The sequence below is a fragment of the Aspergillus eucalypticola genome (assembly GCF_003184535.1).
Source record: "Aspergillus eucalypticola CBS 122712 chromosome Unknown BO83scaffold_37, whole genome shotgun sequence".
Classification (NCBI taxonomy): Eukaryota; Fungi; Ascomycota; class Eurotiomycetes; order Eurotiales; family Aspergillaceae; genus Aspergillus; species Aspergillus eucalypticola.
The window spans coordinates 196,216-209,550 of NW_020290311.1; the positions used below are offsets into that span (position 1 = coordinate 196,216).

At 50.7% G+C, this 13,335-nt stretch overlaps 4 protein-coding genes across 4 annotated transcripts; 1 reads left to right on the forward strand and 3 right to left on the reverse strand.

Annotated features, from left to right (window-relative positions):
• Positions 1-1,606: 1,606 nt before the first annotated feature.
• On the reverse strand, positions 1,607-2,597 carry BO83DRAFT_412029 (uncharacterized protein; the record flags this gene model as incomplete). The annotated part of the gene is made up of 4 exons (XM_025534366.1): positions 1,607-2,012; positions 2,041-2,130; positions 2,260-2,464; positions 2,591-2,597. 4 exons carry the CDS (start codon positions 2,595-2,597, stop codon positions 1,967-1,969), a joined length of 348 nt encoding a protein of 115 aa, XP_025383086.1. The 3' UTR covers positions 1,607-1,966.
• A 2,025-nt stretch (positions 2,598-4,622) lies between these two features.
• BO83DRAFT_160828 (putative cell morphogenesis protein Sog2) lies at positions 4,623-8,268 on the reverse strand. Its single transcript, XM_025526316.1, has 4 exons — positions 7,585-8,268; positions 7,412-7,523; positions 7,000-7,349; positions 4,623-6,946 (listed from the first exon to the last, which is right to left on the reverse strand). The coding sequence occupies exons 1-4, from the start codon at positions 8,016-8,018 to the stop codon at positions 4,870-4,872; spliced, it is 2,973 nt and encodes a 990-aa protein (XP_025383087.1). The 5' UTR covers positions 8,019-8,268; the 3' UTR covers positions 4,623-4,869.
• Positions 8,269-8,988: 720 nt separating this feature from the next.
• Positions 8,989-10,257, reverse strand: rsm25 (mitochondrial 37S ribosomal protein mS23). Its single transcript, XM_025529923.1, has 2 exons — positions 9,639-10,257; positions 8,989-9,546 (listed from the first exon to the last, which is right to left on the reverse strand). The coding sequence occupies exons 1-2, from the start codon at positions 10,067-10,069 to the stop codon at positions 9,189-9,191; spliced, it is 789 nt and encodes a 262-aa protein (XP_025383088.1). The 5' UTR covers positions 10,070-10,257; the 3' UTR covers positions 8,989-9,188.
• A 187-nt stretch (positions 10,258-10,444) lies between these two features.
• On the forward strand, positions 10,445-13,207 carry BO83DRAFT_382737 (pentatricopeptide repeat protein). Its single transcript, XM_025532296.1, has one exon. The coding sequence runs from the start codon at positions 10,617-10,619 to the stop codon at positions 13,143-13,145; it is 2,529 nt and encodes an 842-aa protein (XP_025383089.1). The 5' UTR covers positions 10,445-10,616; the 3' UTR covers positions 13,146-13,207.
• Positions 13,208-13,335: the final 128 nt, after the last annotated feature.

Here is a 13,335-nt window from a genome sequence, read left to right on the forward strand (position 1 = left end):
TCCGGTCCTGACTGTCCCTTACCATCGGCGCCGATGTGATAGGGAGGCCGTCCCCCCAGAATCCCAATCATGCGTTCAGCGACAGGCGCCACCAATCCCTCTGGTCAGGATAGGATATATTCGGCCAGGAGGAAGGTGGGAGATCGTCGAAAAAGAAACGAAATAATTTAGGTCAGTGTGCAGAAGGGGCCGGACACAAGCACGGAGTATACATGCACCTCTGTACGCAGAGGGCATTCGGTGTATTCCCACTTGAATAATGTGCAGACAGCCAGAGGGACGATGCAGCCTGCCGTCCCCGGTGTTCAGATCAATTTGGGCCACGGATCCATCTTGATCCGGCTTCTTGTTTAGGGTGTATTGCTTTTTCTTCTCTTTTTTTAATTCTTACTTTTTTTTTTTTTCCCTTTTCTTCTTTTTGCCTTATTTTTTTTCTCCTTTTTGCTTCCCATTTTACCTTTTGTCCTGGGAGTAGTAGAAACCAGGGCAAAGCAGGGGGCATCCGGGCATTCCAGCCCTTGATGCATCCAGAAGTACTCCCGAAGCTATCCTTGCGACGGACTGTCTTCGTCATCGTCGACATACTGAAGAAGATCGGGATATAACTCTGTCAGGACATCCATGTCCGCTCCGATCAGATCATTCCAATTCCTTCCTCCGTTCTGATTACTCTTTAGTGGTCTTCTCCCAAAGCGGGAAACAGTCCGCCAACGGCTCTATGCGACACCGACCATTGCTAGACAAGGCCATCCCCGTCATGCCATCCGGATTGACCTCGTGTTGTGAATGGTACATTCTCGTCGCCTGTACCCTGTCAGGTACAAATTAATTGTCCCTGTGGTCTGCGCGCCTCCAGCGCCTCTACTGTACAATGATGCTGCCTCTCCGAAGAAGATTCTTCCGTTGCTCTGTTTGCGATCGAAGCACTGAAAAATGCTCCATAGAAACCTTAAAGCCCGGTCGTAGGACTCATCACCTACTTCGTTCCAACTATCGTGTGTGGGATTGACAATGATAGTTTCCGACTGAATTCCGTTTTGGTCCACCGACATTTAAGAACTGCGATTGAGTCTTCCTTTCGGTGACCGCCGACGGAAAGATCGCGCTACAGACCCCTATTCCTTCACCATTGCCGTCTTCCGTTGTAGGGGCAACAGGGGGTGGTGCTAGAGGGGAAGTGGTTAAACAAAGAGCCGTGATCATAGTTTCTTACCTCCCATTGTTTTCCACTTTTCCTTCCTTAGGGTGGGACATGGGGGATGTTAACCGATCCACCCGCCCCTAGCAGATTGATAGATAGAAAAGCCCACTCAAAAGTCTCGGTCGGAGTGGATCTCACACACGCGTGGTGGCATCGGTAGGCCAACCCGAGTCAGCGACAGCCCTGGACCACACCTCCCCAGTCTTAACCTCAATATCAGAATCCGGCCGGGCTTCCCCCCCTGGCAAGTGGGCTCACGCGCGGGATGAGGAATGGACTATTGACTCCGACCGCTCCGTAAGTACGTTGTAAGTGGGAGGAAACTATCGATCGACATCGTAAGATTATTATTTAAGCTCGGAGTCTGCTGAAGGGTAGAATCTTAAAAGACGTGCCAGGGGGGTGGATACACCCAGGGAAGCAGTCAACCAAAACGGAGGGGGAGCAGACAATGTGGCTGGATCATTATCCAAGACCGCGCACGAATAAAGGGGCTTGACTGTCGGCGGTCTTGCGTGCGCTTGGCGCCTCACTTTAGTAGTGCACCGATCACGATGGATTTGACCCTCCAACGCAAACTCGCCTCATTATTCCGGACCTGGTCGGAGAGGCGGCAATTGGAAAGCCAAGCCCGTTTGCAAGCAAGCCGGTATAAAGAGCGGTGATGGTTCAGACCCATTTCTTCATGCCAACCTGCAGGCGACAATCTGAGAAGTATGTCCGGCTCTGCACCCTCATTGGCTCCGTGTCTAGTAAATTTGTTTTCTACCCTGATCTTGTTGAAGCGGGGCGGGGAGGCGATGCCGCTTCTCTCCGTCCGCCTGGGAATTATCATTGACAAGGCGGGATGGAATGAGTGGTGGTGGTGAATGGTGACAGGGGAAGGATGACGCCTATGGCTTTTTACTGCTGTCTGGCTGGCTTCCTTTCTATTCCAACGACACCGACTTTTCAGTGGGGTTGTTCGGCCCGTAGTCGCGACGCTTGCTGCATCATCTGAGCTGATGATCCGAAAAAGTGATGCTTCCAATCCGACGATAGGCAGCCGCGAAGCCGACAACAGTGAGAGCGAATGCAGATGGGATGCCGCTGGAGGGATGCGATGCGATGGGCTCCAGGACTCCGATGGTGACATGGATGATAGGGAAGAAGATTTCTTGTTTGGAGACAATGTTCGATCCCGTGACAGCAGCATCGGCCCTAGCCCTGTGCCCCGTGCCCTATGCAGCTTCGAGGGGTTTGCAGGATGCTTTGCTTCTGCTTCTGCTTCATTTTAATCATCCCAGCATGTATACAGGAAGTAACTAGTCTAGGCATTGGCGGAGTGCCTGTCAGTGCTTGTCACTTCTTTCGCGACTAGCGTCCTACGGTTATCCCCACTGCTACAACGTACCATGGTTGATAGGGAAAGTTAGTATTTTCCATCCAAGGCTGGCTGGAAACAATATCCGGGCAGTATACGAGCAGAAAGACGTACATATGCCAATTGGATTGGTATCTTTGCTTTACCCTCCCCTCCAATCGCTGCAGGACCAATGCCCACTTTACGTTTCGTAATACATGCCGCACGAATTGACATAACTCCTAATCGTTTACTAATTAGTATGACCAGAACGGCCAGTTTCAACAATGCTGGACAGTTATTGACTGGACACTACATCTCTCATCCAAGTGAACCAACCTTCTCCATGTTAAGAGCGAAAAGGCTGAGCAACTAATGCCCCACGTCGCCTACAACCTCCCCTCACTATTGATTGACTACTATCCACCACATCCCTACAACATATACCATTCTAGAAGATCCAAGATGCCACAAAATGCTAACCAAAGCCTATCTAAACCCCAAGAGCGCCACCCGGCGGGATCCCATCGTCCCAGCCAAGCCAAATCAAGCCACAGACAAAGACATCATAGTACCTCTCCCTCCCTCTGTCCATCCCCCTTCTTCCCTCCTCACCTCGGACACAGATCCCAACCAAACATTACCTCCCAGCCAAGCATTTCATCCTCCTTCATATTCATCTCTCTCCCCTCCTCAATCAGATCTTGTACAGCCTACACCCCACATAACAGGGAATCAACAGACCTCCTACACCCCCCTGCCTACACTTCGCTTCTTCATCAGCAGCAAACAACCAAACAAACAAGTATTAAATGCATCAACAGTCTGTACCACGGACCTCTACTAAGTCCAAGCACCCCCTGGTTTATGCAGATACAGCATTGGTAATCGAACTGTATCAGTATCAATAACGCTCTCGCTCGCTTGGATCTCCCCTCTTCCATCCCCGGATGACCGTCGCAATCTCAATCCCCTCCCTTCCCCTCCATTCCATTCTATTCCAAATACACCGTCCGTGCAGATTCTGCAGTCTTGTTTATCCCCCGCATTAGTGCATCTTTATTGTGTGAATTGCTAATTGAGATGGACTGTATCATGGGATAAATCGGGGTGGTATAGATGTCTCAGTATACTACATATACTTGACACACGGAAAATACTTCATTGTAAAAGTACATCTGTTCCACGATATAGATATGTCTGTGTGTTGTATGTCCTTCTCTGTGTGTGAATATGTGAAGTTGCTGTCATTGTGCAGGTAGGTACATAGGCGACGGCATATGCGAGTAATAACTAGTGTTGTTTGTGGGATATGCAGGATACCTAGATAGTAGATGGTATTTACTGGCCATGAAGTAGAAGATGAGTAAGTAGTATGATGTTTGCTTGCTTGCTTGTTTGCTTATCTACCCACTGTCACTCATCTACAAAGCACGGATACTTCATTCGTATAGTATGCACGAGAGTTCTTGTTCGGTAATTGATAGCCTAGGGGATATAGATCCGTTACCTGCGGGCTTCTTTTCGTTCTTTGCTTTGCTAAAAGCGCGCATAACTTTACAATACTGACCTGCCCGTCAGAATGAAACATCTCGTTGAGATTTGTGGTTAGCCTACAGATACAGCGCGTACCATATTGCTTTGCAGACATTCAGCTAAGCCGATCCACAATCAGCACGGACTACGATCTGACCAATACAGGCAAACAAATTACAAGAAATTTTTATTTCATTTCGATCTAGTCATTATCCATCAAAGAGAAGAACCTGGGGGTAAAAGAAAAAGCTAGAATTATGACACGCTATGCAAGGTTTCTGTCCCTGGGAATTTAAACCCAATACGCCTTTTTCCCCTTTCGCAAAAAAAAAAAAAAAATTTAAGAAAAGACCAGATATGTAATAGTAGATGTCCCTTTTATCCCCGACTCCCTGATTTCCGAGTGTAAGATGAATGCGGACAGGGAGTGATGAACAAATAAAAAACGACTAATGGAACAAACAGGCAAACAAGGCTGAACTAAACAAATATCAACAGTGTAGATCAGGACGGGGTGGGTGTGTATAGCTTGAGGGTTCTCAACTCGAGTCACGACTGCGCACGATACAATCCAGGTATACATACTGAAACAGACGCGACCAGGCTCTCTTTCTGGTCCTTGATGATCAAACTTTGTACCTGCAAAGATCATGAGTAAGATATAGAGAGCAGCTACCCCTCGCAGCAATAAGAGCAAGCACAGAAATATGCGACAGAACTCCAATCACCGTAGCACAGACTCCACTCAATGAAACACTGCCTCCCTCATACAACTGTAAATGCTAACGTCTCACCGACGACTGAAAAATGGCGCCTGATTGGGCATCGAGAGCAACGAGTCAGCTCTCTGAAACACATCCCCTTCGAAGAATTTGTCACTGTACGCACTTGCGGGGGTAGAAGGCACGGTTGCCTGCGCTGCTGGTCCAAGGGCAGCACTTAGCGGAGTCGCCGGGAGATGGACGGACTGCGGGGATACGCCGGAGTTCAGATGAAAGCTGCTTGCATTGGATGCGGTATTTTGATGCTGTGAATGTTGGGATTGTAGCGGAGGCCCATATATGGTTGCTGACGCGTTGGCTGGGGCCATATCGGCAAGGTAAGACCACGGGGAGGCATCGATCAACCGACCTGCTTCTCTGCTTGCTCTCTGGACTGGACGAAGTATGACAATGATATCACCCGGGAGAAGCTGCATACTTCGAACCTCCCTCATGTCGGTAACTAGATCGACAAAGGACTGCATGAACGCCTTGCAGAGTTGCCAGAACTCGCGCTGGTTCCGCATCCCGCCGCCGGGCTCTTTTACCTTCATGTTGGAGAGACGAAGACCCAGGGCCTCGGATACTTCTAAGCATACCCGGCACCGCCGAATCAAATTGTTCCATAGCATTAATATGCCTTCCGATTCATGTTCCTGTTCTGCTACCTCATGGCATCGCACTAGCTGACGGCGCGCCAGAGGCAACGCTTGTAGGGCAGCGGTGTAGGCAGAAGTGAGTTGATAGAAAATCTTTTCAAAAATCCGTTCCTCCTCGATCTCATCTAAGCCTGTCAAAGGATTGATTCGAGGTACAACTGCACTGGGCATTGGAGGGAAGGACTCGCCTGAACGAGGGGTCGCGAGTGACGACGGTACGGATGTGTTGATATGATTAGATCTGCTACTTGACCGGCTTCGTGCCCCATAGCTAAACGGAGTCGGAGCAAACCCAGGTGAACTGACAGCGGACTGGTAGTTTTGAGCAGCCTGGAAAGGACCGGTCGTAGTGATCTGGGGGTGCTGGATTGTGGTGTCACTTCGCAACCGACGCGTCGACAAAGAATTTTCCCTCCCTCTGGTTGGAGTGACTGTCGGTCCAAGGAAGCGGTCCGAGCTAGCCGACTCTTTGATTTCAGGTATAGATGGCTTCGTGACAGAGGGCGGCTTGCGGGTTTGGAGTGGGATACCCAGGCTCGCACAGGCATTGCGCAGTTCAACCACGCTGCCAAAGATCATGAGCATCAAGGAACGCAAGTAGCGTGGGTCACCATTGGCGACTATCTTGTCGATGCTATTGCGCAGTTGCGTTCCGACATGAGTGTACGCAATTATGCATGTTTCGCATTCCCTTTTGACAGCCTCATTCGACGAGCGCACCCCATCCACGTCGTCAGAATGGTGCTCCGCGTTCTCTATGGCTTCATTTAGCCGCTCAACGTGGGTAGAAGCGTTGTAGAACACAATCTCAAGACTGTTGCGCCGAGCATCATCGCGTTTGATCACATTGATCAGAGACGAAACATTCGACTGCACTTGGAAGAGTGCAAAAAGAATCCCCTTCGCACACTCGATGATAGGTTCCGCGGTTTCCCTTTCGCCCTTGTGTTCTGGCAGACTCGACATTCGGTTGACAAAACCATCCTTTAAGCGCCTGCGTTCCCTCGGGCTACTGGGGCTTGTGGAGTTACTGTTGCACACGGCTGCAATGGGCCGGGTGCGAAGAATAGAGCCATAACTCAAACCCCGTAAATGACTATTCCGATACGGTCGGGTCTCGTCCAACGTCCCTAAGTCGGTATTCTTCCGAATAACTCCCATCCGCTTGTTCCGCGCGGCCAGAGAGGCCTGGATGATACCTTCACTGTTGCTCCGGTTTCGTTCATTGACTCCCGCGAAAGGCCTTGCGCCGGAACGTGGGAGAAATCCGCCCTGGAAGACCGACTGTCCCGAAGCAATGCGATAGTGTGATTTGAGAGGTATGGGCGGAGGTCGAGACAAGGACGGTGACTTTGGGTCGGAAGAAAGATCACCGGTGCTGGGGATCACCGGAAACCGACTGCTCACTCCGCGCTTGACGGGTTTGGGGGTGTCCAACATGCCCTCGCTGAAAACATCAACGTTAGTCGGTTACTTTCAGATGACAGATTAAGTCCATACCTAAGCTCGTTCCTCTCCACTTCCAGAGTCGTAACAGGCTGCTTGGTTTTCAAGAATCGCTTCAGCTCGGCAGTAACTGCGACCTCCTTCTCATTATCCGTCATTGTCGAGGGGGCGAACTCTGTCTCAGACGTCTCGAGTAGCCGTCGCAGGGGGCCCCGCAAGGGGTTCCCAGCTACTTTAAGAATTTGAAGTTTGTTCATGTCGGAGATTCCCAGAGGCAAATCGTCAAGGCGGTTCTGCATTACCGATAGAACCCGGAGCGAGGACAATTTCTTGATCTCCTCCGGGAGGTGGCCGATCTTATTGCGGCTGATGTCTAAAATCTCAAGAAGCGGCAATTTGTATACCTGAATTTCCAGTTAGAATCGCAAAATCACCCTGTAGATCAGGCAAGCAACATAACACTTACCCCTTTGGGAAATTCTCGAAAACTATTCGCGCGAATATTGAGATATCGGAGATGGGAACATTCCGCGAATCGGTAGGGTATATGAAAAAGGTGATTATTTGATAGCGAGAGGCTGCATAACATTAGCTTCTCTCCAAACTTGACCGTAGGCCTTGATATCCCGTATCACACACCGTTCAACTTCATCCTTGATGATGTCCACTACCGCTTCGGGTATACGGACAATGTTGGAATGGCCCAAGTCAATGGTCAATTTTGGCTTCACCACATCGCTGACTGCCTCACTACCTGCTAGGGAGCGTTTAGTCTCTTGAATACCATTTTCCACTGCTCGGCGCGCCAGTTCAATAGTTTCGTCAGGTGACAGAAGACGGGGGCCCGTCTGATGTTTCCCCAGGCTACTGCTGCGACCATCACCAGCAGACCCGTTCACCAGTGTAACCTCGTCCTCGATTTTTGCCGCCACGTCGTTGTTGGAAGAGGAGGACGAAGAAGAGAGGGTGTTCTGTTCCGAAGTTCGCCTGCTAATATCCTCCTCATCCACGTCGGTTCGGTATGAACGCGGCATCCTGATGGCGTCCTCCGGGCGGACCATTGTAGAGATCATGGTTGAAGATATGAGAAAGGAGCTGTTCTAGCGGCTGTGTCTGACACTGGTCGTCTTTTCAATGTACGCGAATATCGAACAATTGATCAGATGGTCAGAGAGTCTCCAAGACGAGCATTGAGACCGGAACGAAGCATGATCATCAGGCGCTGCAATAGCGACGTAGCCGTAAAACCCAAACAAAGGATACGTTAATTCTGTAAAAAAGCGAAAGGCGTGTGGTGTTGAGACCCAGGTTCGAGTGTGGCGCGAGGCTGGCTCAGAGAGCTTCGGTTGGGCTTCAAACGTACGAAGGCCCGCTCGGATTCCAATGAGAGTACGGAGGTAGGGAGGGATCGTTGGATGAAACTCTGAGCAATCACGGGTTGAGCTATCAATTTGACAGGTTGTATTGAAGGGCTTGATCACACTGGCAGTCGACTCTGGTGCCAAAAGATGCGGTCGGGGTTCAGAGCAAGCCGGCGTTAAGTTGATCAGTGAAACGCGAAGAGATGCAGCTGTCAGACGAGAACCACTGTCCGGCAGATTATCCGAGCATGCAGCAAAACTAAATCTCGAATTCGTGAAGACACTCTCTGTCGATGAGATGTAAGCAGATGCCAATGGATAAGATGGCCCGCAGTCTCTTGCAGGTCGAGCAAGCCGACTGACAAGAGGGTCGAGATGAATCGGAGAAACGCCTGGTCGATAACTTTCTGGGGGTTCGGGCGCGATAAGTCCGCCTCAATGATTGGCTCAGGGGACATCCGGCAGACACACTTGAAACACCACTATTGTTTGAGGTTCGCCGGCTCACGAACTGTCTTCCGACTTTCATGTTCCAGATGATTCATTGCCTCACAGCGGGGTTTCGTGGTTCTAAATCACTCTTTTGTTACAGACGTATAGTTGATACGTTGGCTCTACTGCTAGCTCTCCATGCGTGCACCTATCTACCCACATGACCTAACCAACACAGCTGAAAAGGACTATTTATACGTGACCCAAAATTTAATTCACAGCAGGAAAGGATATAGAAAAAGCATAGAAAATAAAACAGAGCGACTCAAGAAGAAGGAAAAAACATATCGACAGTCCAGTAGTGTACATAAGCCATTAGAGAGTCTGGCAAAACCCGCCTCATCCGGGGTTGACAATACTAAAACCCTCAAAAAGTAGCAAATCCCGACTTCAGGCTGCTGCCGCAACCTTCTCCGGGGAGTCATCATCCAAGCTCGTCTCTGGCTCCTCAGCAGCTTGGACTTCCGGGGCTCCGAGGAACGCAGCCATCCTCTGGTCCGAAAGCTGGGCCTGCAACTTGGCCCATTCCTTCCAACGCTCATACTCCTTGTTCTCGAGGTCCATACCGATCTCTAGACGTGTCGGTCCGAATACAGCACCAGTAGCTTCGGCTTCCTCAGCAGCAACACGTCGTTCAATGTCTTCCTGTAGACGGAGGCGGTAGAATTCGCGGCGTGCAATATCGTAAGCGGCGCTCTTGGTCATATCGGGGACATTATTGAGGAGCCAAAGCTGTCGCTGAACAACGCTATTTCACCGGAAAAGAGGAGATTTAGCATCAAATACTTGAATCATCGGCGAGATCTTCCCGCCCACAGATTAAGGACATCCTAAACGTACCTCTCACCGTCCAGGTGCTTTCCTCGCTGCTGGAGCCGGCTCCAGTTATATCTCTCAAAGTCCTTGCCGGACTTTTCAACAAGCACTCGGGGTCGGGCAAGCTCCCAGGGATGGTCGCGGAAAAATTCCTTGCGCAGTTGATCCTCCTCGTACTTGATTTCGACAGGCTGGAACATGCGGCTTGCCTTCTTCGGCTTGATGCGTTTCTCCTGGACTTCGAAGACGGCCTGCGGCCTCGATGCGCCAGGGACGGTCTTCAGGCGCTGGCGAACCAATTGGTGTTGTTGAGGTCGGTTACGCACCAGAACCTCAGTGGGGGGGACATCGTGCATTATATCAAGCCATTTGGGCGTTTGGGGAAGTTTGCCGGCGGCTTTCTGTGCCACAGCGGTTTGGCGAACCCGGAGGGCCGTGAGGTTGTATTTGCCCATCGTGATGTCGGACGCGGCAGCCAAAAGGCCGTGCAGAATCAGCGGGGAGGGAAGGACAAATCCGGAGAGCAACAAACCCGACGGAGGGATGAAGCAAATGACCGGCGGGACGATCAATGGACCAAGCTTGAAGATATGGACGACGACTGGCCTGGACCCAGGTGTTCGGGAGACAAGATCATGGGCAGGGAAGGTCCGGGAGTTTGGTGTTCCAGATACCTGCGCAGGTGCAAAAAAGAGGATTGGCAATGCGCGCCTCCGATTGGCCCGTCGCCGGCTCCGCCCGGTGCAAAGCCAGAGCGAACGCCAAAGCCCATAATAATAATTTGACCCAGAGCTCAACCTCGCTGTCTATCTACTGCTTCTTACGCCCTCCTACTTTTCCCCTCCCTCTTGCCCTTTGGGACGTCCTTCGTCCTTGTCCCCATTTTATTTTTTGACTACTTCCTGTCACGCTTGAAGAGCTCTCGGGCCATTTCTCTTCAAGCTGCTCGAGATTTCCTCGGGACATGCAGGGCTGATCCAATGCCACGATGTCTGCCATCTCATGCCTCCTCCCAATAGGTACCAGAACTCGACCGACCTGCGACTTCTCCCCTCGCAGCGGTTGGATACGAGTCTCCCCTCCCGTCACACTTCGATGTCAAACTCCGAACCGTTCTCCTACAATGCCTCCTTCAGACGACTCAGTTCCAGACGTGCCCGCCCTACCGCGGCGTCGTTAGCAGACCTTTTTGTCAGCTCCCTGGTCATGGCAGGCTACTGCCATGAGCACACCCCTCGCGCTAGGGGGATCTCTACGATCTCCATGAAGAATCCAGGGAACAATGTCGCTCGATGGCAGGATCGGGGGTTGACACATCGCAGGCAATTGTCGTCGAAACATCGCCTGGACTGTCTAGGCACATCGACAGGGAGTCTGCATCGTTCAAGTGCACAACGGATGATAAACTCCGGTGTTGCGTTGAGAATTGAGGATGAGGATGGTGAAGGGAACTGTTATGCGAACAGCCCCTCAGCGAGATCTTCATTCGAAGATCGCTACCGAGGCGGGGGTACAGAATCAACATTACAGTCACATGGAGGATTGCGAGAGATGGATCTGGGGAAGTTGAACAGCGAGCTACCAACAGCGGACACAGCATCAACTAGCGAAGATAATTCAACTGCGAGCGACAACGCCCCTGACGATGACAAAATTGGCCGGTTACCGGGTTCGTCGAGCAAGTCGGAGAAATATCGCCATCATAAAAGAACAAGTCCAAGCAGGAAAGCATACACATCGACCTCACAATTATATCGAGCTGCCTTTGGTAGTTCACTCAACTGGAAACAGGCAGTTGATCTTGTTGCGAACGAGACACAGAAGGGACCGCCCTCAAACAAGGTATTTCCGACGGTAGACAAATCGCGGGATGCTTTGGAATATAAAACGGTTGAGGTATTTTTGGACGCTATGTGGAATGAGAGGATTTCAAACCATTACGTGTTTCGACTCTACCGAGATCTTCCCTCCCCCGGGGTTGCTTACCTGTCCAAACGCTCCAGAGGAGCACTCCTACGTCGGTTCGCCGATCCTCCAGATCGTCGTTGGGTGGATGCTCGTCGCTACCTTGCGTTGATAGAAGACATGGTCGCTGCGAAGCTGCCCATATCCCGCTCGCTCTGGAGTTCCGCTATACACCTTGCAGGACGAGCGTCTGGCAAAGTACGCAAGCAAGATGTGGTGAGGGCCATTGGACTATGGAAACAGATGGAATATCTGGCGCGTGTTAAGTCTGATGATGTCGTGTTCACCATTCTTTTCGATATTGCCATCAAAGCGAATCAGTTCACCGTCGCGGAACGACTATTGGAGGAAATGAAGAAGCGTAATATTGAATTCCGGCGCTTCGGAAAGGTCTCCAAGCTCTACTATTGTGGTATGCAAGAGGATGTTGCTGGCATTCAAGAGACATTCAATGAATTTGTTTCGAGTGGTGAGATTGTTGACACGGTTGTAATGAATTGCCTAATGGCGTCATTCATTCGTGCCGGAGATGTGGACTCAGCGAAGCAGATATATGCGGAGATGCTTGAGGCCCAAGCAAAGTCCCAAGAGACAGGGGAACTAAGCATCGAGTCGAAGCATTCGAAAACACCGCATCTCACATCGGAGATGAACCTCTATCGGAGCAGAGTGAAGAAGCTGGGTCGAGTCCTGCAAGAATCCACCTCACTGAAGGAGATCATGCCTGAACACCATCGTGCGCTTCAGCAATCGCTTCACGCAATCCCTGACACTCGAACATTCCACATATTTCTTTCATTGCACGCTTACAAAACCGCTGACATCCATGGTTTCATGTCTGTCCTTGCAGACATGGAGAAAGTGTTCGTGGTTCCGCCGCGTGGTATGATATACCTCCTGCTTTTTGACGGATTCGCTCGCAACGGGCGAAACAAGAAGGGCTGGACGGCCGAACGGCTACGTGTAGCTTGGAAAACCTATCTGCGTGCTCTCTACGAGTCGAGGACGAGACTCATTGAAATGTACCGCAGCCAAAGTGGAAAGCATATCACAGAGATCCCGGTATTGAAGGCCCCCGCCGCCATGGAGATAGGCTGGCCAACGATTTCGCGAAAGCCAAGCGGACTGTACACTCCATTGCCTTTTGCTGGCACCGCTGCCAAGGAGTGTCGCGAGGCCCAGAACGAGGAACAGAAGGTGATGGGCCAGTTCGACGAGCGCAAAGGTGTCACCCATGCCAATGAAAGCATGGCTGCTCTCGAAGAAGATATTGATGTTGACGAATTGTTTCGACAGCAAGCTCAGGACTTGCAAAATGAGCTGCAAAATGAGCCGCAAGATTCGGAAGAAATTGAACGCCGGATAGAGAATGGCGTCTTTCTTGGCCGTCGAATGATCATCATCATTCTCCGCGCGTTCGGCGCATGCTGCGGGCCAGAGGAGCTTATGAAGGTTTGGCTGCAGATTATACGGATCTGGCAGCCGGAGAAGCGCAAGGCGCTGGACGTCCTGGCTGCCAAGGAAGAGCTAGAGAGGCAGATGAACAGACTCCAAAGGCAATATTAGCCAATTATGGAGGGTTAGATGTGGGATGGTGATACATGTACATTATAGACCTGTTATAGTAGTATATACCCTCAGGTTGAAGCCTGATAGCGGTGTTTTCAACGGCAACAGCTAAAGGCTGTCGCTTGTTATCCTGTACAGCGAACAAGCTTGTGTGTTATTAGTTTTTTTAAATGATATCATCGATAAT